Genomic DNA, 21,921 nt, shown 5'->3' with positions numbered 1-21,921 from the left:
GCCCCAGAGCTGGGACCCCAGGGCTCTGTCACACAGAAGCTTCCAAGGGGGCGCCCGGGCCTTGAGCTGGGTCTTGTTCTCCCCTCCCTGAAAATGTACGAAGTGTACCTGGCTTACCTCCTTTTCTTTGTTCACTGATTCATTTTTTTTCCAGCAGTATTACTAAGCACCTAATAAGTCCCAGGCAGTATCTTAAGCTCTAATGATAAGCAAGGGGGCCACAACCCTCTCCTCTGGAGCCTGTTGCCGGGAGGCAAACAGTGAACAAAGAATGATGGGGGTGCTGTAGGGGACCCCAGATGCTCTGGGTGCATGGAGTCCTGTGGATCCCTCTTAGGCAAGTTCCCGAAGACTCCGAGACAAGCAGCTGAGCAGTGCCCGGGTGGGCAGCACCCCAGGCCATCCTGCTCCCTCAGCGCTCTGCACCCAGCCTCCAGCTTGGTTTCCCAGCCCTGGAGTTCCCTCTGGACAGTTCCCACTTGGAGACTGGGATGTTGTATCATAGCCCCGTTACGACAGGCTGGGCTGTGCTGCAGAAGCAACCCCATCCTAAGATCCCAGGAGCTCAGAACCAAAGTTCTTCTTACTCCTGATCTGCGTCCGTGTTCGTCATGGGCTGGTGGGGGTCTGCCCTTGGTGGATGCTTTCTCTGCTTCAGAGCGTGCCTTTCTGGAATGCTGCTGGCTGCAGTGGCAGTAAAGAGAAATGTGATTGGGTCTGCACTGGGTTAAATTCCCCAGGTGGAGTCTGTCCCCAAGTCACTAGCGGGCCTGTTCAGCCAGTCACCCCGCCCCACCCAACCACAAAGCCAAGAGAGCCATCCTGCTCAGAGCCGGGAGGGAAAGGGCCAGAAGTGTGTGATGCTGGAGTCATGCAGCCTGGAGCACCCGGCTTCCCCCCCAGCCTGGTCCCCGGGCAAATGCCATCTCTTCCAGGAAGCCCTCCCCGCCCACCTGGGCCTTGGGTGTGGGGAGGCAGATGGGTGCCCCCACGTTTCTGCCTAGTCTGGGAATGGACTTGGTCAGGCCTGGGAGGACAACTCCATCTTAGGCATGTTGAGGTTGAAGTGCCCCTGGGGTGTCTAAGGTTATGAGAAGGGTCAGGGCTAGAGGCAGAGTGAAAGTCGAAGCCACTGGAATAATAATAACGGTGATGGTAGCAGATCATACTGCACAGGCTGAGCCAGTGCTGTGCTCAGGCCTCCACATGTATCGTCTCGTTCAATCGTCATAGTAATCTTGTGGTGGAAGCACTGTTTTTACACCTGTTTTACAGATGAGGAAAATTAATCACAGAGAGGTTAAGTAACTTGCCTAAGGCCTCTCAGCAGCTGAGCTCGGACAGTTAGACTTCAGAGAAGAGGGAGAGACAGAACTGTTCCCCAGGGCAGGCCCACCCTTGTGAGGGAGAAGGAGAAGGAGGCTGCACTAAAGCAGGGTGCAGGAGCCGGGACGGCACAGGCCGGGTGCTGAGCTGGCGCTCGGCATGTGTGACCTTCCTTCATGTCTGTGAAACCAGCGGGGGAGGGGAGGGGAGGGGAGGAGGAGGGGAGGGAGAGGGCGGGGCGGAAATGGGGACGGCAGAGGAGTGGATGTGTGCCTGCCAGCATGGGGTGTCATGGAATAAAAAAGTATAATTTACGGAAGAAATTGAGACATTATGGTGATGATGGATGCTGCAGAAAGGCCAGGGATAATGTGCACCCGAAGGCCATTCGATTCAACGATTGGATCTTGATGAGAGAATGGTTTCCACTGTGTGCTGGGGTGGGAGCCAGACTGCACACAATCCGGTCGAGGATAGGTGGGCGGTGAGGAAGCGGAGGCAGGAATGTGTTACTATTTCCAGTGAAGGAAGAGCCAGGAGAGAACAGAATGCTGCCATTCTCCCTGGCCTTCCTGGATCCTGCTCCCTCCTCCATGAAACCCCTCCATTCTACAGGGTCCACATCAGAACGCACCTCTGTGAAGCCCCACCTCACTGGGAGTGGTTCCTGCCCTCCTCTGGGTAACTCCTGTGTTACACAGGGTCCCTCTGCCCTGGGGCATAATGATGTCATGACAGATTCACATGTATTGTGCCAGACACTGTGCTGAACCCTTGGAGTGTGTCCTCTCACTTAACACTCATGACCGCCGGTGACCTGTAGGTATTCCCTTGGAGTCCTAACCATGCCCAAGTCTCACAGTGGATGTGTGTCTGTGCTTTCTTCGCCCCTAAACTGTGGGCTCCTAAGAGAAGGGTCTCTGACTTCTTTGGATCCCACTTCCTTGAACTCATTTATTCTACATCGATTGAGGACCTGCTGGTACATAGCAGTCCAGATTGGAGGAGCTTGACCTCTGAACAGATAAAGGAGGGTTCATTAATGTTTTATTGTTATTGTTCAGTCGCTGAGTCGTGTCTGACTCTTTGTGACTCCATGGACTGCAGCACACAAGGCTTCCCTGTCTTTCACCATCTCCTGGAGTTTGCTCAAATTCATGTCCATTGAGTCAATGATGTTATCTAACCTTCTCATCCTCTGCTGCCCACTTCTCCTATTGCCTTCAATATTTCCCAGCATGAGGGTCTTTTCCAGTGAGTCAGCTCTTTGCATCAGGTGGCCAAAAATTGGGAGTTTTAGCTTCAGCATCAGTCCTTCCAATGAGCATTCAGGGTTGATCTCCTTTAGGATGGACTTGTTGGATCTCCTTGCTGTCCATGGGACTCTCAAGAGTCTTCTCCAACACCACAATTCAAAAGCATCAGTTCTTCAGCACTCAGCATTCTTTATGGTCCAACTCTGATATCCGTGCATGACTCCTGGACTTTACAGACCTTTGTTGGCAAAGTGATGTCTCCACTTTTTAATATGCTGTCTGGGTTTGCCACAGCTTTTCTTCCAAGGAGCAAGCATCTTTTAATTTCCTGGCTGCAGTCACCATCTGCAGTTATTTTGGAGCCCAAGAAAATAAAATCTGTCACTGTTTCCACTTTTTCTCTGTCTGTTTGCCATGCAGTGATGGGACTGGATGCCATAGTCTTAGTTTTTTGAATGTTGAGGTTTTTAAAAAAATTTTTTATTAATTTATTTATTTTTGTGCTGGGTCTTTGATGCTGCACGGGCTTTCCTTTGATTGCAGCGAGCAGGGGCTACTTGCAAAAGTTGCACGGACTTATTGTGGTGACTTCTCTTTTTGTGGAGCAGGGGCTGTAGAGCGTGCAACTTCAGTAGTTGTGGCTCGCAGGCTCTAGAGCACAGGCTTTAGTTAGTTGTGGTCCAAGGGTTTAGTTGCTCTGCGGCATGTGAAATCTTCCCAGACCAGGAATCAAACCCGTGTTTCCAGCACTGGCAGGCGGATTCTTTACCACTGAGCCACCAGGGAAGACCTGAATGTTGAGTTTTAAGCCAGCTTTTTCACTGTCTTCTTTCACCTTCAGCAAGAGGCTCTTTAGTTCCTCTTCACTTTCTGCCATTAGGGTGGTATCATCTACATATCTGAGGTTGTTGATATTTCTCCCAGCAGTCTTGGTTCCAGCATGTGATTCAACCAGCTGGGCATTTCGCCTTATGTACTCTGCATATAAGTTAAAATAAGCAGTGTGACAATATACAGCCTTATCATACCCCTTTCCCAATTTTGAGCCAGTCCATTGTTCCATGTCTGGTTTTGTCACTTCTTGACCTGCATACAGGTTTCTCAGGAGACAGGTAAGGTGGTCTGCTATTCACATTTCCTTAAGAATTTTCCACAGTTTGTTGTGATCCACACAGTCAAAAGCTTTAGTGTAGTCAATGAAGCAGTTTTTCTGGAATTCCCTAGCTTTCTCTATGATCCATTGAATCTCAGCAATTCGATCTCTGCTTCCTCTGCCTTTTCTAAACCCAGCTTTTACATCTGAAAGTTCTCGGTTCACATACTGCTGAAGCCTACCTTGAAGGATTTTGAGCATTACTTTACTGGCATGTAAAATTAGTACAACTATGCAGTAGCTTGAACATTCTTTGGCATTGCCCTTCTTTGGGATTGGAATGAAGACCTTGTCCAGTCCTGTGGCCACTGCTGAGTGTTCCAAATTTGCTGGCATATTGAGTTCAGCAGTTTCACAGCATCATCTTTGAGAATTTTAAATAGCTCAACTGGAATTCCATCACCTCCACCAGCTTTGTTTGTAGTGATGCTTCCTAAGGCCCACTTGACTTCACGCTCCAGGATGTCTGCACTAGGTGAGTGACCACACCTGTGGTTATCCAGGTCATTAAGATCTTAATGTTTACTTATTTGACCATGCTGGGTCTTAGTTGCAGCATGCAGAATTTTTTAGTTATAGCATGTGGGATCTTATTTCCCTGACCAGGGATCAAACATGGGGCCCCTGCATGGGAAGCTCAGAGTCTTAGCTGCTGGACCACCAGGGAAGGGAAGTCTCCTAAAGGAAGATTCAGATTCAGCACCGAAAGTCGGTACAGAGGAGAACCCCTGCTGCAGGAGCTGGTCACCATAGTGGTGACATTTGCATCAGGTGTTGAAGGTGACTTAGGAGTTTGCTAAGGGAATGTGTTAGAGGCCATTCCAGTATCGGCAGAGTGGACCGATAAGGGCCCGAGAGAAGCCCAGCCTGGCCAAAGAGAACCGGGGTTGGTGCAGGGGAGGGGAGTGAGGCGAGGCCAGAGGGATGTGTTGGCACCGGCCAGTCGGGAACCTTTGCCAAAGCCAAGGAGGCAGCGGGTTCCAGGGAGGGGGCTGGCAGAGAAGCCCGTGAGCTGAGGCAGCAGGATTTGATCTGCTGTAGGAAGCTCCCCACTCCTACAGGGCGGGAGTTAAGGGGCAGGGGTGGGAAGGGGCGGGTGAGGAGGCGGCAGCCTGACCCAGGACCCCTGCCTCAGGCCTGAAAGGATGGGGGGTCGGGTTGGGTGGGAAGGTGGTGCTGCCAGCCGGCCCCGCCCGTCGTGTGGCCTTTGCTTTGCGACGCGGGCTCGCTGCCCGGAGCTGTGGTGCCCGCTCGGTGCCCGCCCCCAGACGGGGTGGCCAGGCTGTGCTTGTCCTCGCCAGCGGCCTGTCCCTCCCACCCCAGCGGTCGTCTGCTCCGCGGGTTCGCCCACCTCCTTCCTGCATCCCCGCCTCCAGATGCTGTATGTTTCTTCCATGTTTTTACTGTTTGAGTTGAATAGATAAATGCATTCATGTAGTTCAAAACTCAAAACACATAAAAAGGTTTAAATTGAGAATTATATCCCCTCTGACTACATGTAACTACCTTTATCAATCTCTTATGTATCCTTCTAGAGTTTCTTTAAGGGAATTTAAACAAATTCAAACATATATTCTTACCCCTTTTCCTGGGTCATGAAGATCCCCTGGAGAAGGGAGTGGCAACTCACTCCAATATCCTTCGGGCTTCCCTGGTGACTCAGATGGTAAAGAATCTGTCTGCAATGCGGGACACCTGGGCTCGATGCCTGGGTCAGGAAGATCCCCTGGAGAAGGGAATGGCAACCCACTCCAGTATTCTTGCCTGGAGAATCCCACCCACAGAGGAACCTGGCGGGCTATAGTCCATGGGGTCGCAAAAAGTTGGACATGAGTGAGTGACTAACATTTTTCTTACACAAAAGGTAACACCCAATACACTCCTTGTTTTCCTGCTATGTCATCTTAGAGGTCTTTCTATGTCAAATATATCATGTCTAGATGTTGATATCCAGATGTATTTTATAGATTTTTAAAAAATATTTTTTCCAATTTATCTAAAAACTTTAGTTTGGGTCATGGATTATTTGAGGTGTGTTGTTTATTTTTAAAATATTTATTTGACTGCACTGGGTCTTAATTGTGGCATGGGGGATCTTGTTCCCCACCAGGGATTGAACCTGGGCTCCCTACATTGGGAGCACAGAATCAACTTCACACTGGACCACCAAGGAAGTCTTTGTAGATTTATTTCTGAATGTGTATCTATATCAGATATTCGTTATTCTGTTAAACAGCTAGGTGTATTTCATCACAAGGCACACTCTACTTAGCCGCCTCCACTTGATGGATACTTGGGTTGTTTTTAATTTTTTGTGATTATAATTACTGCCATGGTGAATCTTGTAAATGTTTTCTTTTGTACATGTGTGGGGCTTCCCTAGTAGCTTAGTTGGTAAAGAATCCGTCTGCAATGCAGGCGACGCTGGTTCAATTCCTGGGTCGGGAAGATCCGCTGGAGAAGGGATAGGCTACCCACTCCAGTATTCTTGGGCTTCCCTTGTGGCTCAGCTGGTAAAGAATCCCCCTGCAATGCGGGAGACCTGGGTTTGATCCCTGGGTTGAGAATATCCCCTGGAGAAGGGAAAGGCCACCCACTCCAGTATTCTGGCCTGGAGAATTCCATGGACTATATAGTCCATGGGGTCACAAAGAGTCGGACACAACTGAGCTGAGTGACTTTCAGAGAGAGAGAAGTACATGTGTAAGATAAATTTTCCAAGTACTGAAATTGGCTCAAAGGGCAAACACCTTTCTAACTTTGGTCGAAGAGGCCAAGTCGTTCCTAGAGGTCTACAAATTTATATCCCCACCTGTCCGATTTATTATATTGCCTGTCTCCCCACAGACGTGTCACAGGTGTGCTGTGTGAGTTTATTTTTGCTGCTCTGATGGGTGAGCGGTGGTATCTCAGTGGAGTTCCGATTTGCCTCCTCTGTCATTCTGGGCGGGGCTGAACACTGACACAGAATCTGGGCTCTGTTTCCGAGTCCCGGGAGTCACCCCACCTGCCGGGTGGGACGTTCCGTGTCCGAGGAGCTTGACCTAAAGCGCCCGGGCCTCCTGAGCCCTGCCCGTCTTCCTTTGCAGACAAGCACGAGACGAAGCTGAAGGGAGTCATCTACTTCCAGGCCATCGAGGAGGTGTACTATGACCACGTGCGCACTGCCGCCAAGGTGAGCGCCAGCCCTGGGGAGGGTGGGCCGGCGGGGCTCTGGGGGCGGAGGCCTGCAGCCTGCCCACTTAGAGGCGCGGACCCATTCCTCGTCCTCTTGTAAACTTTCTCTTCCTCTCTCCCTCTCCCAGAAGAGGTTTCTGAGCTTCACTATGGTGACTGAGGTACCCCTTCCCACACACCTAACCAGAACTACCGCGTATTAACGCCTCCCGGACCCCCCTGGCCCCTGACCCTTTCCTTGACTCTCCCCTAAGTCCCTCCCCTCCCCGCAGGCCTGAGGGTGGAATGCAGCGGGTGCAGACAGCAGGGAGCCCCTGTGAGCTTGGGGGGAGCTCGCTGGCCTCCGGGTCCTGAGATGACAGCAGGCTGTCTTCCTCCGTGGGGGCGGGCAGTGTGGCCGGGAGGCTGCAGGGGGCCTGGGAAGCCCTAAGAGACGAGGTCTGGGCGAGAGGACTTAGGGACAGGAGCTGCAGGAGGCTGGGGCCGTTTGCCTTCGTGCGGGTTGGCCTCCCTCCTGCCAGGCCAGCGATGCCTGCTCCGGTCCTCATCTCTGCTCCGCTGGGGTCCTGGGCCCAGCACCCTGCTCGCAGCTTTTTCCATCTGCTCCTTTCTTACTGGCAGGGGACTCTGGTCATCCCTTTGCATCTGATTCTTTTGGTATTCTCTTTGTGCCCGAGGGCACCAAGGAACAGTGTCCTCGCCTGGCAGGGTATGGTCCTGCTGAGGTCTGCAGACTGCCCCAGATGTGAGGAGGGGACATCCCAGCCTGGGCTGGTGGGGACCGGGTTCCAGGCCTGTGGAAGACTCAGGGTGTCCCGGAGGCAGAGAAGAAGGGTGGACGGCAAGGCGGGCGTGAGATGCTTCAGGCTGGGCTTCAGCGCTGGGCCCTGGCTCAGAGCTTCCTCTCTCCCTCCGCAGAGCCCGAACCCAGCGCTCACCTTCTGCGTGAAAACCCACGACCGTCTGTACTACATGGTGGCCCCGTCCGCAGAGGCCATGCGCATCTGGATGGATGTCATTGTCACGGGGGCAGAGGGCTACACTCAGTTCATGAACTGACCGGACGGGGCCCAGCCGCCTGCTGCCCCACCTGCCTCCGGACAGGAAGTCGCGCCCTGGGCTCCCAGAGGCCCTGGAGGGCGGAGCACGACTGGGGCTTTTGTACAAGAAGAGACTCCGTAACGTTCTGTAAGGAGCTCGTCCTGTGAGTTTCTGAGCTCTGGCCCCCCCGAAAAACCAGCCAGGAGGTAAAAGTTGAGGAGGGGGCTTTGCTGCCTCCTGGCAGCCCAGAACTTGCAATAGCCTGTTAGGGTCCTGCCCCGGGGCCCCCCCACTCTGACCTGGCACCTGCGCTCCCTGCCTGTGTTCTCTTTTCTAAAGGACACGTTATGGTACCAGAATCTGCCAAAGATCCCCTCTTGCCTCAGCCCCCATTGCAGGGGCCTTGGGGGCTGAGTAGCACCACATCCAGAGTGGGGTAACAGCTCAGGCGGTGTAATTCTCAAACCCCGCTCTATCCCATTCTTGTGCCGCATCTGTATTTTTTATGATTTTGCTCAAGGACCAGAGACTGAGTGCCATCCTTGAGGTCCCAGCCCTAGCCCCTTTTTGCAGACCCATCACCACAGTCACCATAGTGACTGCTTCATCGCCATGGTTACATACTAATTGCCATGGCTCCGTGGCTCAGCCCACTGCTTAGCTGCGGGCCCATCTGAGGGTACGTGCCATCATCTCTCCAGCCCAGGCCCTTGGGCATCTCGTGCTGGGGATGGGGGAAGGGACCAAACACCTTCACCCTGCCCCCTGCCTGTGTCTCCAGGCCCTGATACACAGCCTGCCGGCTCCCCCCTCCAGCCCTCCCCCATACACTCGTGCCTTGCTTAGAGCCAGAAGGGACGAAGCCGGGAACTGGAGGCCAGAGGAGGAGCCATCGGATGGGCGAAGGAGCTAGAAGGGCCGTCCTCGGGGTTCTGGTATATGGCTGAGTTTCTGATGGACAGAGGGCTATTCAGATGCTCCCTGGAGGAAGTCTTGAGCAGGAGGGGGAGCCCGAGGGTCTGGTTGCCCTCCCCTCAGAATGGGGATGAAATGAAGAGCAGAGGCCCAGGCCTCCAGGTGTCTGGGCTCAGCCCTTTGCGCCTTAACACTAAGCCCACCTCCCTGTCCCCCTTCCCAGCCCTGGACCATGGTTGCCAGGCCTGGGCTGGATGTTTTTCAGTATTTGTAAGCATCTCAGCAGAACAATAAAGCATTTGGACTATGTGTTTGGGAGGCCTGGTTGTGAGCGGCATGGGGTTGGGGTTCGTGGGAAAGAAGACTAGGTCTGATCCATGGTGCAACATTTCCACCTTATTAAATGTTCCAGGAGGGACCCAGGGCCCAACCATGACCTCCAGGTCCTTGCCCTGCCCCCCCCCCCGCTATGACCAAGGACCGGGCTGGGGAAGGGGCAGGGAGGGGGTAGGCTCTCCAGGGATAAAGGATCAGGGGGCAGGACAAGGTAGGGAGGGACGCGTGTGGAGGTTGAATCGTCAGGAGCTGCAGCCAGATGGGGACCTGGAGGCCTGCCACTGTGGCAGGAGGCTGAGCAAGAGGGCGGCTGCGAGGCAGTGGGGCTCCAGGAAAGCAGTCTGCGCCCCCGAGCTCAGCCGGTCCCCATAGCGGTCCAGCAGCATCAGGGCCACGCCACTGGTCCAGCCAAAGCCCTCCTGGAGAAAGGTAAGGTCCGTGGGGCAAGACCCCTGGGGCAGGCCCCCAAGTCCTCTTATGGGTTGTGGGATCCCCACCGAGAGGCCCAGGCCCCCCCAGCCCCAGGGGTACCAGGGAGCACCAGTCGGGCTCTTCCCTGGGATCCAGCTTCCACGGAAGAAGCTGAGGCCCAGAGGGGGGAGGTCATGGCCAGTTAAGGGCACAGCAGAGCCCCGGAGCTCCCTGGAGGGTGTGGCCCACTCACCTGAACTCCATACTCCCCTCCACCACCTGGCTGCCCACCGTTGCTGATGTCATATTGAGGACAGGAGGATGAGCTTGAAGGTCAAGCCCTGCCCCAGCGCCCCAACCCCAGGCCTTTAGGGAAGCAAGAAACGGAGCCCCTTACAGGGAGAAGCGGCTCTGGCCGGCGGCTGAGCCCTGCAGTGCCCAGGAATGAACAGCAGGTGCCGCCACTGCCCCGGGTTATACTGGGCTTGGGCTTTGCAAAGCCTAACAATTCCCCATCTCACCCTGGGTAGGAGGACCCCAGGGACAGGGCTTATGGCCAACTCACCTTCTCATACATGGCTGACTTTTTGGAGTAGACATCAAAGTTGGTTCGGATCCAATTCTGGGCCAGCTGGAAAGCTACCTCCTGGGCTTTGGCTGAAGGAGACTTGGCCAGACCTAGACTCCACCCATGGCAGGACCCTGCATCTCCAGAGCCCCCATCCCAGGGGAAGCAGAGGCCTGAACCTTATTCTCCCAAGGATGGAAAGAGGCCCAGGTGCTAAGACCTCCTTCCTGGAACCAGAAGCCAAGCTGCTCTTAATCTAGGTTGGTTCAAGGAGAGCAGAGGGTTGGTTCCCCTGACAGGTGGGGGCAGGTATAACTGTTTGCTGAGAGGCTGAGAGAGCAGAGAAGCTAGAGAAAGGCCTCTGCATCCTTTGTTCATGCCTCCCCAGTGCCAGGGAGGCCGAGCCTCTGCCCTCGTGGTGCCGAGGTGGGGTAGGCCCCATCCTCCCTACCTCTGATGACCAGGCCCTGCAGGGGGGCCCAGGCATTGGGGAAGTCCCATTGCTGGCCTGTCTTCTGGAGAGAGTTCGGGATTCCATACTGGTAGGTGAGGATCCGGCTGTCCTAGAAGGTTCCAGACATTATCGTGGCTGTGGGTGGGGGCTGGACAGGGAGCCAAGAGGCTGGGCCCTCCTAAAGCCAGGGGACCCCTCCTGGGCCTTCTCTTCTTGGCTCACAGCCGCCCCCTGGTGGCCGAAGTGGGACCTGCCGGTAAGACCCTGGGTGAAGCCTGGGTGTGTGGCTGCCACTTGCCAGGGGTCCCAGGTCAGAGTCAGGGAGCAAGCAGGTGGTCCTGCCCCGATGGAGCAGCCCACCGTGCTGCCTCCTCACCTCCAGGCATTTCAGAGCCTTATCCACATCGTCTGGGTCAGGCAAGCAGCCGGCCCAGAGAGAGGCAAAGTTCGATGGGTAAAACTCCAGTTTCTTCTTCTCATTCTCAAGGTCATAGTCAAACCAGGCCCCTTTGCCCTCATCCCGCAGGACGTCCTTCAGGGCAGCCATGCGCTGGGCTCGCAGATTTCTGTACTTCGCGGCTTCAGAGTCATTCCCTGGGGCAACACTGCCTTTAGGCTAAGCCACAGGGCCCCCCGCCTCCCAGGGGGTCTAGTTTGGCCCCCTGTTGTCCTCCCCTGGACTCAGAGGTCCCGAGAACCAAGGGGCCACACCGATGTGGAGCAGAGCCCGCTGCATTTCAGGCCTCTAGCACCGGGACTTCCCTGAGCACACGGTCCCGAGCAGCTCCCAGGCCCTGCCCTGGCCTGTCCCCAGGCTTGTCCTCACGGGGACATTGGCCGGCTGTGTGGATTCCCCTGGCTCTGAGGGGTCAAAGGGCAGGGAGAGGGGACGGAGGGGTTTGGATCTGTGGGGGTAGGGTGTCCCCTCCTAGGTCCTGTCAGTGAGAAAGGGAGGGACGTGGCTGCTTTGGGGGTGTGGGGTGAGGCCGGGGAGCTGGAGGTCTGCCTCTCACGGTCCGCCTTGCAGCTGGCTGCCAAGGCCGAGGCAGGGACCCGAGCTGGGCCAGCACCCTTCTTTCCTTCCCTGCGGGCACGCGCACCCAGTCTGGAGTAGAAGTTGCTCATGAGCCCCTCCGCCTGGCACAGGAAGGCGTTGAGGTCAACCGGCACCAGCTTGCTGGTTCGGATGCTGCTGAGCGAACTGGGGTTCGGGCCTCCCAGGAGCCAGCGTGGGGAGAAGTCCCAGCCGGGTTCGGCCCCGGCCTTGAGCTCAGCCAGCAGAGTGTCCCGGTTTCCTGTGGAAACAAGGCAGCGGCAGACGGGAGGCCAGGGCCTGACACACGGTCCGGGCCCACGCTCAGCCCCTTCCCTTCCCGCTGCTCACCTTCCGGCAGGGTGGCGGCCAGCTCTGCGTCTTTGCTGTAAGACTCCGGCCTGGTAAGAAGAGGGTGGGGGGCCTGGCACTGGGCTCTAGACCCTCCATGCCTGCGCAGCAGGCCCAGCCACCCTGGCTCAGCCGTCCTGGGGGGCCCACAGCCCCGGACCGCCCAGGGCTATCAGCTCATCATCTGAGAGGTGGGACTCAGTCCCCCGTCCTCCTGCCCAGGGAAGACCTGACACTCAAACCGGATTGAACACACAACAGATTGAGGCTGGCCGGGTGGGTCCTCACCTGGGATCCCCGTAAGGGACTTCATAGCGGTTCAGGATGTAGCTCTTTCCCCCGGAGTTCACAGAGATGCTCCTGTTCTTACTCCAAAAGTCTAGCTCTGAGGCCAGGGTCTCAATGTGGTCCCTGGGATGGAGCCGGGCACCCTTTCAGTCCAGGCACCCCGCCCCGGGAGGTCTCAGGAAGGGGGTGCAGGGCAGCACGGGGAGGGGTTCCCACCATAGGAAGGCGGTGTCATTGGTGTGGGCCACGTAGCGGTTCATCATGAGGGTCAGGAGCGGGGGCTGGCTCCGTTGCAAGTAGTACACACGGGCCCCGTTGGGGATGTGTCCATACCTGACGAAAGGAGGCCTGCTGACTGGCCCACCCGGCTGCCAGAGCCGAGGCAAACCGGCCCCAGGCCCACGGCACCTGCTCCCCCGACCCTGGCTGGGGTGCCCACCCCGCCTTACGTCTGCACCAGGTCCAGGAAGTTCTGCAGCATGCCCTTCACCGTCTCCGGCATCTCAGAGAGGAGCAGACCCTCCATCACCCAGTAGGAGTCCCTGGAGGAGGACAGACAGCTCAGGCATCGCCCACCCCATCCTCTGCCCCGCACACCCGGGCCACGCCGAGACGTCTTGCTGGCACTGGGCTCCCCTCCCCACCCTCACCCTCCCGCAACCCCTGGCTGCTCACCAGTAGTAGAACCCCACAAAGCGCCCACCGGGCACGATGAAGGGGTGTCTTGAGTAGATCAGCGAGAACTGCTCAGGGTGGATGAGGACCTCTGGCTTCACCTGGACTCAGGAGAGAGGACACGGGCACCCTGGGCCCATGTGGAGCGGAGGCTGGCGGCCCTGCAGCCCGGGCTTGGGCTCTGGCTCTGGCGCTGCTCAGCCATGTGGCCTTGGTCCAGGCCTGGGCCGTGGGGAGTCTGGTCTGCTGGTCCCCACGTGCCAGCCTCTAGAATCCCAGCAGGAGCAGCGCCGTGCAGGAGCCTGGAGCCCTCAGCCGCGCACCCCACTGCTCACCACACAGCAGCCAGTATCAGCAGCCAGCTGGTGGGCATTTCCTTGGCTCCCAGTGCCCCCCGAATCTCTATGGCCACCATGAAGCCAGGCCTAGGGGATCAGGGCCCCCAGGTCTGGCCCAGGTGTGGATGAAACCCCCACAGCTTTCTGCAGTGAGGCGGGTGTGGATGAGTGTGCCCGGGGGAGAGCAGGGGAGTGTCAGCAGGGCTCACTGCTCTACATCAGGTGTGTTCTGTTCATCCCCTCCCAGCCTACACACGTGAGGGCTTTAGTGGGAGAGGTCAGCCTGTCAGAGATTTGGAGGGAACAGAGGAAGGGGCCCAGGTTTTTCCCTTTGGGTGGGGGCTGGTGAGGACGCAGCCCAAGCCGGCACATGCATGACCCTGGAGTCCCGCTCTGTGCAGTGGGTGCCAGGGCCCTGGGTCCGGGCAGGAGGACAGGAGCTGTGCAGCCTTGGGCAAACGGCTGCCCTCTCTGAGCCTCAGACAAAGGGGAGAAAGTGCATAACAGACCGTGCTGAGCACAGGCCTGGGCCAGAATCAGGGGGAGCAATTATGGTTCCTGAGCAGAGGCCTGGCCCGAGGAGCTCAGGCAAGAGGGACCAGCAGGGGCGTGAACGGTCCCCACGGGGTGTGAAGGGCAGGACGGGGCAGCTGGGGGTGGAGGATGAGCTCGGTTTGCCTGGGGGAGGCTGGGAGGGCTTCAGGGAGCGGGTGAGGAGTTAGAAGTAGATGTTGCCTTCCTGCCTCTCAGAAGTTCTTTTTGGAAAGTCCTGTTCAAGGACTGTGTTTTCAGGAAATAAGGCCCAGTGTCTTGCTGGGTCCACATCAGGTGTTTTCTGTTCATCTATTTCCAGCTCTACACAGGTGAGGGTGTAGAGGGAACAGGAAGGGCCCCAGATGGCTCGCCCCTTCCCCACCTCCATCTCCCTCTGCCAGGCCCAGGGCACTGGTACCTTCTTCCCCAGCTTCTTCCAGAGTTGGTGCAGCTGCCCTGCCCAGGCTCCCAGCTTGGGGTCCAATATCTTCTGCAGAAACTGAGGGCTGGAAGACCACCGGCCCTCAGGGTTGAGGGGGCAGCCCTGAGCAAAGGCCCCTCTCCTGTTGAGCGTCCAGGGTTGTACCTGTCTCTCCAGTCCCCGGGGGTCCAGGGCTGCAGCTCCCGCCTCACAGCCTGGAAGTGTTCTTGGACGAACACTTGCAGCTCCTGTCGGGGGATGCTGAGGTTGTGGGCCTGGGCCAGCTCGCGGAAGCGCCTCAGGACTTGGTCTGGGGGATGGGCAGCAGGAGGGGTCAGCGGGACCCCAGGGAGCCTTCCCTGATCAGAGGCCCCTGCCTGTCTGGTCTTTCCCCCTGCCTTTTGGTGGAAGGTTCAGGAGAAGGCGGGGCCCCGGGGGTTCTCACCTGGAGCTAAGGACAGAGGCATGTCCACAAACTGCTTATCATCCTGGTAGAGTTTGGCCATCTGAACTTGGTGCAGAAGCTCCCCATGGCAGTAACTCTGGCTGCAGGGAGAGTCGGTGAGGGGAGTATGTCGGGTCAGCAGGGGAGAATAAAACGGGAGTCTGGGGCGTGGTGACTGGGAGGGGTGAGGACGGTGTGTGTGCCAGGGCATGGGCACATGTGTGCCTGTGCACGTGTGTGGTAGGGGTTTGTGGGTGGTGGTGACATCAGGGCTGAGAGAACGCGGAGGGTCCTTGTGTAGGAAAGGACCTAAACAGTTGCCTGAGCCCAGCTCTCTGGTTAATTTGAAACAGTATAGAAAACTGGGTGGACAAGAGGAGGGAGGGCGCTGTAGCTCAGAGCGTGTCCACATCAGGAGTTGCCTGTTCATCCTCTCCCAGCTCTACGCGCGTGAGGTGGTTTTAGTGGGAGAGAGGTCAGCCAACCAGGGATTCGGAGGGGAGGAGCGGAAGGGGCTCGGATCTGTTCTCGCGGGTGGGGGGCTGGTGAGGAAGCAGCCCACTTTGGCACACGAGCCCGGAGCACTGCTCAGTGGCGCTTTAATCAGCGATGGTGGGATGGACCAGTTCTCTGTTCAGCGGCTCCCGGTAGACCCAACTGGAAGGGCTTGTGGCAAAACCCTGTGAGTTATACTCAGTGGCAGTAATGAAAAGTTTGAACCAGGAAATTTCCAGATGCAGTGTACGATACCCACCATACGGGAGAGGATCACTAGCTTGCTGTCGGATATTGATGGAAGCCTCCTCTATGACTGAAAAGCACAAAATATTCCTGAAACCATGAAATACCCATAATGCCTTGGGTGATGTCAGAGAAACCCTGTGATAAAGAAGGCAGTGCCCCGAGAGTTCCTTAACGATGGAAATGGTTTCTGCAGGAGCAGGCTGCTTGCGGAATGCAAGGAGGTACTTTTTGTGTTCAAGGGCAGGTGGCCTCACTTCCTGCAGGGCTGACTGGGGAAGCAACAGAGAAGCCACCGGGAGGTACCCCGTGAATAGCTTTTTATTGACCAAGCAAAAACTTGGTCATTTACTGATGGCAGTTCCAAGTGGACAGACAGTATCTTGGTTGGAAAGCCCCTGCACCCTAACTGCCTGATGGAGATCTTTAGAAAACATAACAAGCCAGCCCCATGGGCTAAATTGCAAGCTGTTTCCCTTGCAGTGGGGCTTTCCTGGTGGCTCAGACAGTAAAGAGTCTGCCTGCAGTGCAGGAGACCTAGGTTAGACCCCTGGGTCAGGAAGACCCCCCGGAGTAGGACATGGCAACCCACTCCAGTATTCTTGCCTGGGAAATCCCATGGACAGAGGAGCCCAGTGGGCTACAGTCCATAGGATCATAAAGAGTCGGCCACAACTGAGTGACTAACACTTTCATTTCCCTTGCAGTGATGGAAGAATTGAATGATGAGAGCCCCTATGTTTGGCTTTATATTGACCCATAGACATCAGTGTGTTCTATTTTAACGCAATATTCATATTCCCATAGTGTTTTTAGGACCATGCCACAGAAGGGCGTCATTTTTATATGCCAGTTTTGTATTGCTGTTCTGTCTGACCTTATGGCCAGGCCATTGGCCATTGACCGAGAGTAGACAAAAACCTAAACACAGTGACAAATGGTATGTAACTCAGCCCACCGAGCTGATTTGGTTTTGTCTTCTTTGATAAGAGTGGCAGTCTTTCAAACAGTATGTTGTATGTTCACCTTGGAACTGCCATCCATAAACCATGCAGTTCATTGTCGGTCAATCAAGAGCTGTTCATGGGGCACTTGCCTAGGTGACAATTGAATCTGGTAGTTCCTTTGGTGGTTTCAATGTCATTCCTAAGGGAAAAGAGCCTGCCTGCTCTTAAATACACTGAGCAACTCTCCATTCCCCCAGCAGCATGGTCCTGCATAAACCATTTTCATTTTCTTATGGAACTCCTCTGGGCATATCCCTCCTTCTTAGAGCATTTTCCAATATCACCCAAGATAATATGGGCATTTCAGGTTTCAAGATTATCTTTTGACCTTCAGTCATAGGGAAGACTTTAATTAATATCTGACAGAAAACTAGTAACTGCCTCTCCAGTTGAAATTCTTTAGTCCAAAGTCTCAGCTGGGAGGTGCCCAAAGGCTTTTCCTGTAAGTCCCAGTCTGTGATCCTCAGAAGAAGGCTACAATCTATGTAGACTCAGGCAATCTTATTGGTTCTCATTTGGAACATTCAATTAATATTGCTTGAGGCATGGCTTTACATGTCTTCTGCTTTATAATACTAGACAGTGGAAACATTCCCCAGTCAGGCACAATATCCATTCCTGTAATACATTGAGGTGAAATAGATGCAGTCACTTCCCAATAGAACTGTTCAAACACCAGTTTTCATTCAAACTTTTATCTTGGTTGCACCGACCCTTGTATCTCTCACTGTGCACCTCTTAGAACTTCAGCAGGTTTGGGTTTTGAGGACTAGGGAGGGTAAGTGTTCCTCGTCAATCATGACATTCATTTCCATAAAACAATCAGGTGAAGGAGAAACAATCCTTTGACATAAAGCCTGTTTAAACATTCCATTTTTTTTTTCATACTACCTTTCACCTTCATCCCATCGACTCTTGCATTTCTGTATTCTCTTAATCTGACTGTAGCCTCTTTTAGGTCCTCACCAGTTGCTTTTGGTACCTCAGTGCATGGGGTTCCCACATCAGAGAGTCCAGGAGCCTCCTCTACCCTCTGACCATTTTGCCCACTCCTATGTGTCAGGTTCTGGGTCCCCAGTGTGGGATAGAGCTAAGGGACTCTGACCCAGCTATCAGCCTTGATATTGATTATATTTCAGCACCATTGCCCCAGAAGATTGGAGGTCAGGCTTCTTGTTGCTGCCTATATCTTGCAGTTTTCCAAGTTGCTCCCAGGTAGGGTGAATAAAACAGATTTGTCTAGGGCCTTTTCATTTTGGATGACCTGCAGGGGTTCCCATTGGTTCAGTCAACTTCTAAGAATGCTGCATGAAAACTTTCTTTTGACCCATCCACAGTCCATGGGGTCGCAAAGAGTCGGACATGACTGAAGCCGCTTAGCGTGCACTCCCACGTGACTGCTTTATTCATCCCATTTCTTGAAAATAAATCAGTCCTTTGACTCTCCCTCTCTTCTTCATCTTTTGTTTTGCTCCAATCAATATTTGCTTTATTTACTCCATTCTTTTTTTTTTTTTCCCCAGTCATGCAGCAGGGCTTGCAGGATCTTAGTTCTCCCACCAGGGCTCAAACCCATGCCCTTGACACTGAAAGTGCAGATCCTAATTGCTGTACTGCCAAGGAATTTCTTACTCACCCCATTTTTTAAAAAAATTTATTTACTTAATTTTGGCTCTGCTGGGTCTTTGGTACTGGTTTCAGAGCATGGGCTCTAGGGCTCTCGGGCTCAGTAATTAAGGCTCACAGGCTTAGTTGTTCTGTAGCACGTGGGATCTTCCCAGACCAGGGATCAAACCTGTGTTCCTTGCATTGGTGAGTGGATTCTTAACCACTGGACCACCAGGGAAGTCCTCATCCCATTCTTAATAACTGTTTAAAGATGCCTATCCTGCTGGGACGAGACCATTGGCTCTGTCCTCTGTCTATCACATTCTCTTGGGAATCAAACTTTCTTCATTATTTGTTGTTTCAGAATAATTTTTTCCTTTGGAAATGGCTCTGGGGCTAGTGGCTGCACATCAGGGCAGCCAGAAGCAGGACCTTCCCCAACACATTCCGTTAGCAGAGGCCCTGAGACCAGAATATAGTTAGGACTGACCAGAATTTAAGTTTGGCTTATCTCTCACTTTCAATTTTGCTATTCTGGATGACAATAACCAAGAAATTCTTTTTTTATTTTTTCTTCTTATTTTGCATTTTCTTATGCATTTGGTTAGCTAATACCCCAAGAGTTGGATCCATCAGCTCTAACTTTCATTGGTAACTTTTACCTCCAGTAAGTAACTGATCACAACAAAACTGCTATTCTGAACACATGGGTGACCCTGTGGCCGTTCAGAAATCAAAAGATGCTCGTTCCCTGCCCTTTCATCTTGCAATTTCCAACCCACATGTTTTAGTGAGACAAGATCATCCTAGCAAATCACACATGTTCTGACCACAATTAAAATATTGCAATAAAATTCTGTCACTAAGAGTTAGCTTGGATGCCACCCCCAGGTCAAAGCTATAGTCCCCAACAAATTGCCCTCACTTCTAGCACCAGTTATAAGTTCAGGGGTCCTGAACTTTCCACCACTTCTGACCACTGGCTACAAGGTCAGGGGTTCCCATGAGAATTTGCTAGAATTAATAGTGATTTACAAGAATGGTTCACAGAACTCAGTAAAGCACTGTATTGTGATTGTAATATAGTTATCCTAAGGGTACAAGTCAGGACTGGCCAAATGAAGACACATATAGGACAAGGTCTGGGAGAGTCCTGAACAAAGAGCTTCTGTGTCCTCTCCCCATAGAATCAGGACACTTCAACCTCCTGGTACACTGAAGTGTCAGCCAAAATGAGGCTGCACTGAACTTTGGTGTCCAGAGTTTGGTTTTTCTTGGGGTTTCATTGCATAGGTGCGTGCCTGCCTGAGTGCTAAGTCACCTCAGTCACGTCCGACTCTTTGTGGTCCTTTGGACCATAGCCCACCAGGCTCCTCTGTCCATGGGATTCTCGAGGCAAAAATACTGGAGTGGGTTGCTGTGCCCTCCTCTAGAGGATCTTTCCAACCCAGGGATCAAACCTGTGTTTCTTATGTCTCCTGCATAGGTAGGTAGGTTACCCACTGCAAAGGTATGATTGATTAAATCATCAACTATACGATTAAACCCAATCTTCCACCCCCTTCCTTCTCCAGAGGTCAGGAGGTCAGGCTGGTATCAGGTTCCCCAAAACCCCAACCCTCTAATCACTTCATCCTCTAACATGACCTATCCTACTTTGGTCATCTTATTAGCATGACCCATCTAGGCACTCACCGTGAGTCACCTCTCTCATAGAAGCTATTCAAGCTTAACCTGAGTACCAAAGACACTCCTGCCACTTGGGAAATGTCCAAGATCTTAAAAGTTGTATTCCAGGAACTTAGGACAAAGACTGGACAAATTCTTTGTTATGCAAGTTGTTTGTGCAGTAAACAGTTTTGAGTTAACAGATAGACTATGTTCACACCCCGTACATTTCAAAGACAGTCTGATATGTGCCTAAGAGATACCCTCTAAGCTCCTGGGGCCCTACCTGATAAACTTTTGTTTACTGGGACCTTGGACCATGCCAGATATTTTATCCTATTAATGTGATTTAAGGTGGGGGCTGAGGGCCATCCATTATCATTTTGACCTTTAGAGACCTGGAGAATGAATAACTAAAGTCGCCATGAGGATACACTACGTCCCTGTAACTGATCCCCAGTAAAAACTCATGGATGCCAAGGCTTCCTGGCTGGCCATGCCTCGTGTGTGTACTAAACTGTAACTGTTATGCCCGATGTCCGAATCCCCGAGTGGGAAGAGAGAAGGCTTCCAAGACAATGCAACTCGCAAAAAAGGGAAGTTTATTGCTGACTCGAGTCAGGGCTCACTGCCGCAACCAACGCAGTGGTGCAGGGTCAGAAAGCGCTGAGCCCGAGCTGTTACCCAATTTATAAGGTATGCATAAGCAGTTGGTAGCTGGCTTAAGCAGATTGGTTACATGTTTGCAAAGTAATCTTATTGGCTCAAACCTTCGTGGGCTTTTTTCAAACTTGGGCGTTCGCGGGCTTTTCAGCTTTCCCCTGATAGGTTGCCTTTTCCTTACTGGGCGCATATTGATTGGCTGGCTCCAGGTGGCCTGATAATCATGTTACCCTGGAAAACCAGGCCTACTCCTAATCTAGGCTGCCTGTCATGGTGCAGCCTCACAGTAACCATGAATATAAACATTTGGTGAGTACTAGTGGAAGATATGGGCTTCCCAGGTGGTCCAGTGGTAAAGAACCTGCCTGCTAATGCAGGAGACATGGGTTCGATCCCTGGGTTGGGAAGATCTGCTGAAGAAGGACGTGGCAATCCACTCCTGTATTCTTGCCTGAAAAATCTCATAAACAGAAGAGTCTGGTGGGCTACAGTTCATGGGGTTGCAAAAGTCAGACACGAGTTAGAGACTTAAAAACAACAACCATCACCAGTGAACTTCTATTATTACCTTTCTTGCTTGTTATGTAATAATAACCTTAATAACTTTCATGAACCTCATTTTTCTTGTTCACTGCTACAACCCAGGAGGCGTAGTAAGAGCTCAATAAACCCATGATGAAGGGAGAGTGGCTGCTCTGTGAGTCCTAGAGGCAGGAGGGGGTCACTCATCCCTGCTATTTGGAGATGGAAACTGTGGCTTTGGAAAGAGGTTTGGTCATGGAGGTCAGAGGTCAAACCCAGGGGCTCCTTGCAGGTCCTTACTCCCACTCTCACATCCAAGGCAGGGAAATTGAACAGAAAGCTTCCCAGAACAACCCTGAGAACAGGCCTGCACAGTTCCAGGAGCAGCTAGAAGGGAGGGCAGAGGGAGGGAGCACTCCCTGGGTGGCAGGCTCCTGGCCTGCGTCCAGCCGCCCACAGGCCGCCCCATCTTTTCCCGGCACTGGGGGGGTCAGTGCCTAGCACAGAGCCTGAAACCTGATCTCTTTCCCTGCCCTCCTCTCTGGAGGGCTGACCCTGATGCTCGAGCTCTCCTCCCGGTCCTCTAGTCTGGCCTTCCAGCTGCATCCCCAGCTGCCTTCCCCGCTCCTACCTTTCACAGGGTGGGGGCAGGGCCTCCTGGGACCCCAGCCGCAACCCCAGCAGGAGCAGCAGACGCAGCCCCCAGGTCCTCCCCTGCATGACGGCTGTGGCTGCGGCCAAACAGGAGCTCCAGGTGCCTCCTGCTCGCCGGGGCACAGCCTACTCGCCTCGCCCGCCAGCCTGGGGCAACCAAAGTCCAGGTCTGAGGCGTGGCCGCTCAAAGAGCTGGAGCACGCGGACCGCTCGCTGCTCCTGCTCTCAGCTCACAGGGGCCGCCCCTGACCCCCGACTTTGTCTTTTCCTCCCCTTCTGTTTCCCAGCCTCAACTGGTTCCTCCTGCTCAGGCCCTTCCCCCAGAGGTGGGGTAAG

The 21,921-nt window shown here is 53.9% G+C and overlaps 2 protein-coding genes across 7 annotated transcripts in view; one reads left to right on the top strand and one right to left on the bottom strand.

Annotated features, from left to right (window-relative positions):
• PHLDB1 (pleckstrin homology like domain family B member 1) overlaps positions 1-9,177 on the top strand; it is a 47,935-nt gene extending 38,758 nt beyond the window's left edge. For all 6 annotated transcript variants that reach the window (XM_065946166.1, XM_065946165.1, XM_065946162.1 and 3 more), the window contains 2 exons: positions 6,825-6,910; positions 7,831-9,177. In XM_065946166.1, coding sequence (XP_065802238.1) covers positions 6,825-6,910; positions 7,831-7,971 — 227 coding nt within the window. In that variant the 3' untranslated portion in view covers positions 7,972-9,177. The remainder of the gene's footprint in view (positions 1-6,824; positions 6,911-7,830) is intronic.
• Positions 9,178-9,446: 269 nt separating this feature from the next.
• Positions 9,447-21,651, bottom strand: TREH (trehalase). Its single transcript, XM_065946133.1, has 15 exons — positions 21,563-21,651; positions 14,723-14,823; positions 14,443-14,587; positions 14,275-14,362; positions 12,985-13,085; positions 12,759-12,851; positions 12,526-12,642; positions 12,310-12,432; positions 12,022-12,071; positions 11,738-11,932; positions 11,014-11,231; positions 10,635-10,746; positions 10,183-10,293; positions 9,869-9,924; positions 9,447-9,623 (listed from the first exon to the last, which is right to left on the bottom strand). The coding sequence occupies exons 1-15, from the start codon at positions 21,649-21,651 to the stop codon at positions 9,447-9,449; spliced, it is 1,776 nt and encodes a 591-aa protein (XP_065802205.1).
• Between the last annotated feature and the right edge of the window lie 270 nt (positions 21,652-21,921).

This window comes from Muntiacus reevesi, chromosome 9 (genome assembly GCF_963930625.1).
Source record: "Muntiacus reevesi chromosome 9, mMunRee1.1, whole genome shotgun sequence".
In the NCBI taxonomy this organism is placed as follows: domain Eukaryota; kingdom Metazoa; phylum Chordata; class Mammalia; order Artiodactyla; family Cervidae; genus Muntiacus; species Muntiacus reevesi.
Note: the sequence above shows the minus strand (reverse complement) of the source record. Positions and strands in the feature narration are given on the sequence as shown.

Bases quoted from the DNA above. Each gene is read 5' to 3' on its own strand.
- TREH (XM_065946133.1), bottom strand. From the start codon at position 21,651: ATGCAGGGGAGGACCTGGGGGCTGCGTCTGCTGCTCCTGCTGGGGTTG. The intron at 14,363-14,442 runs GTACAACCCTGG...GTGGTCTTCCAG, and splicing joins CCCGGGGACTGGAGAGACAG to CCCTCAGTTTCTGCAGAAGA. The intron at 10,747-11,013 runs GTGAGGAGGCAG...GGAACCTTCTAG, and splicing joins AGGCTCTGAAATGCCTGGAG to GACAGCCGGATCCTCACCTA.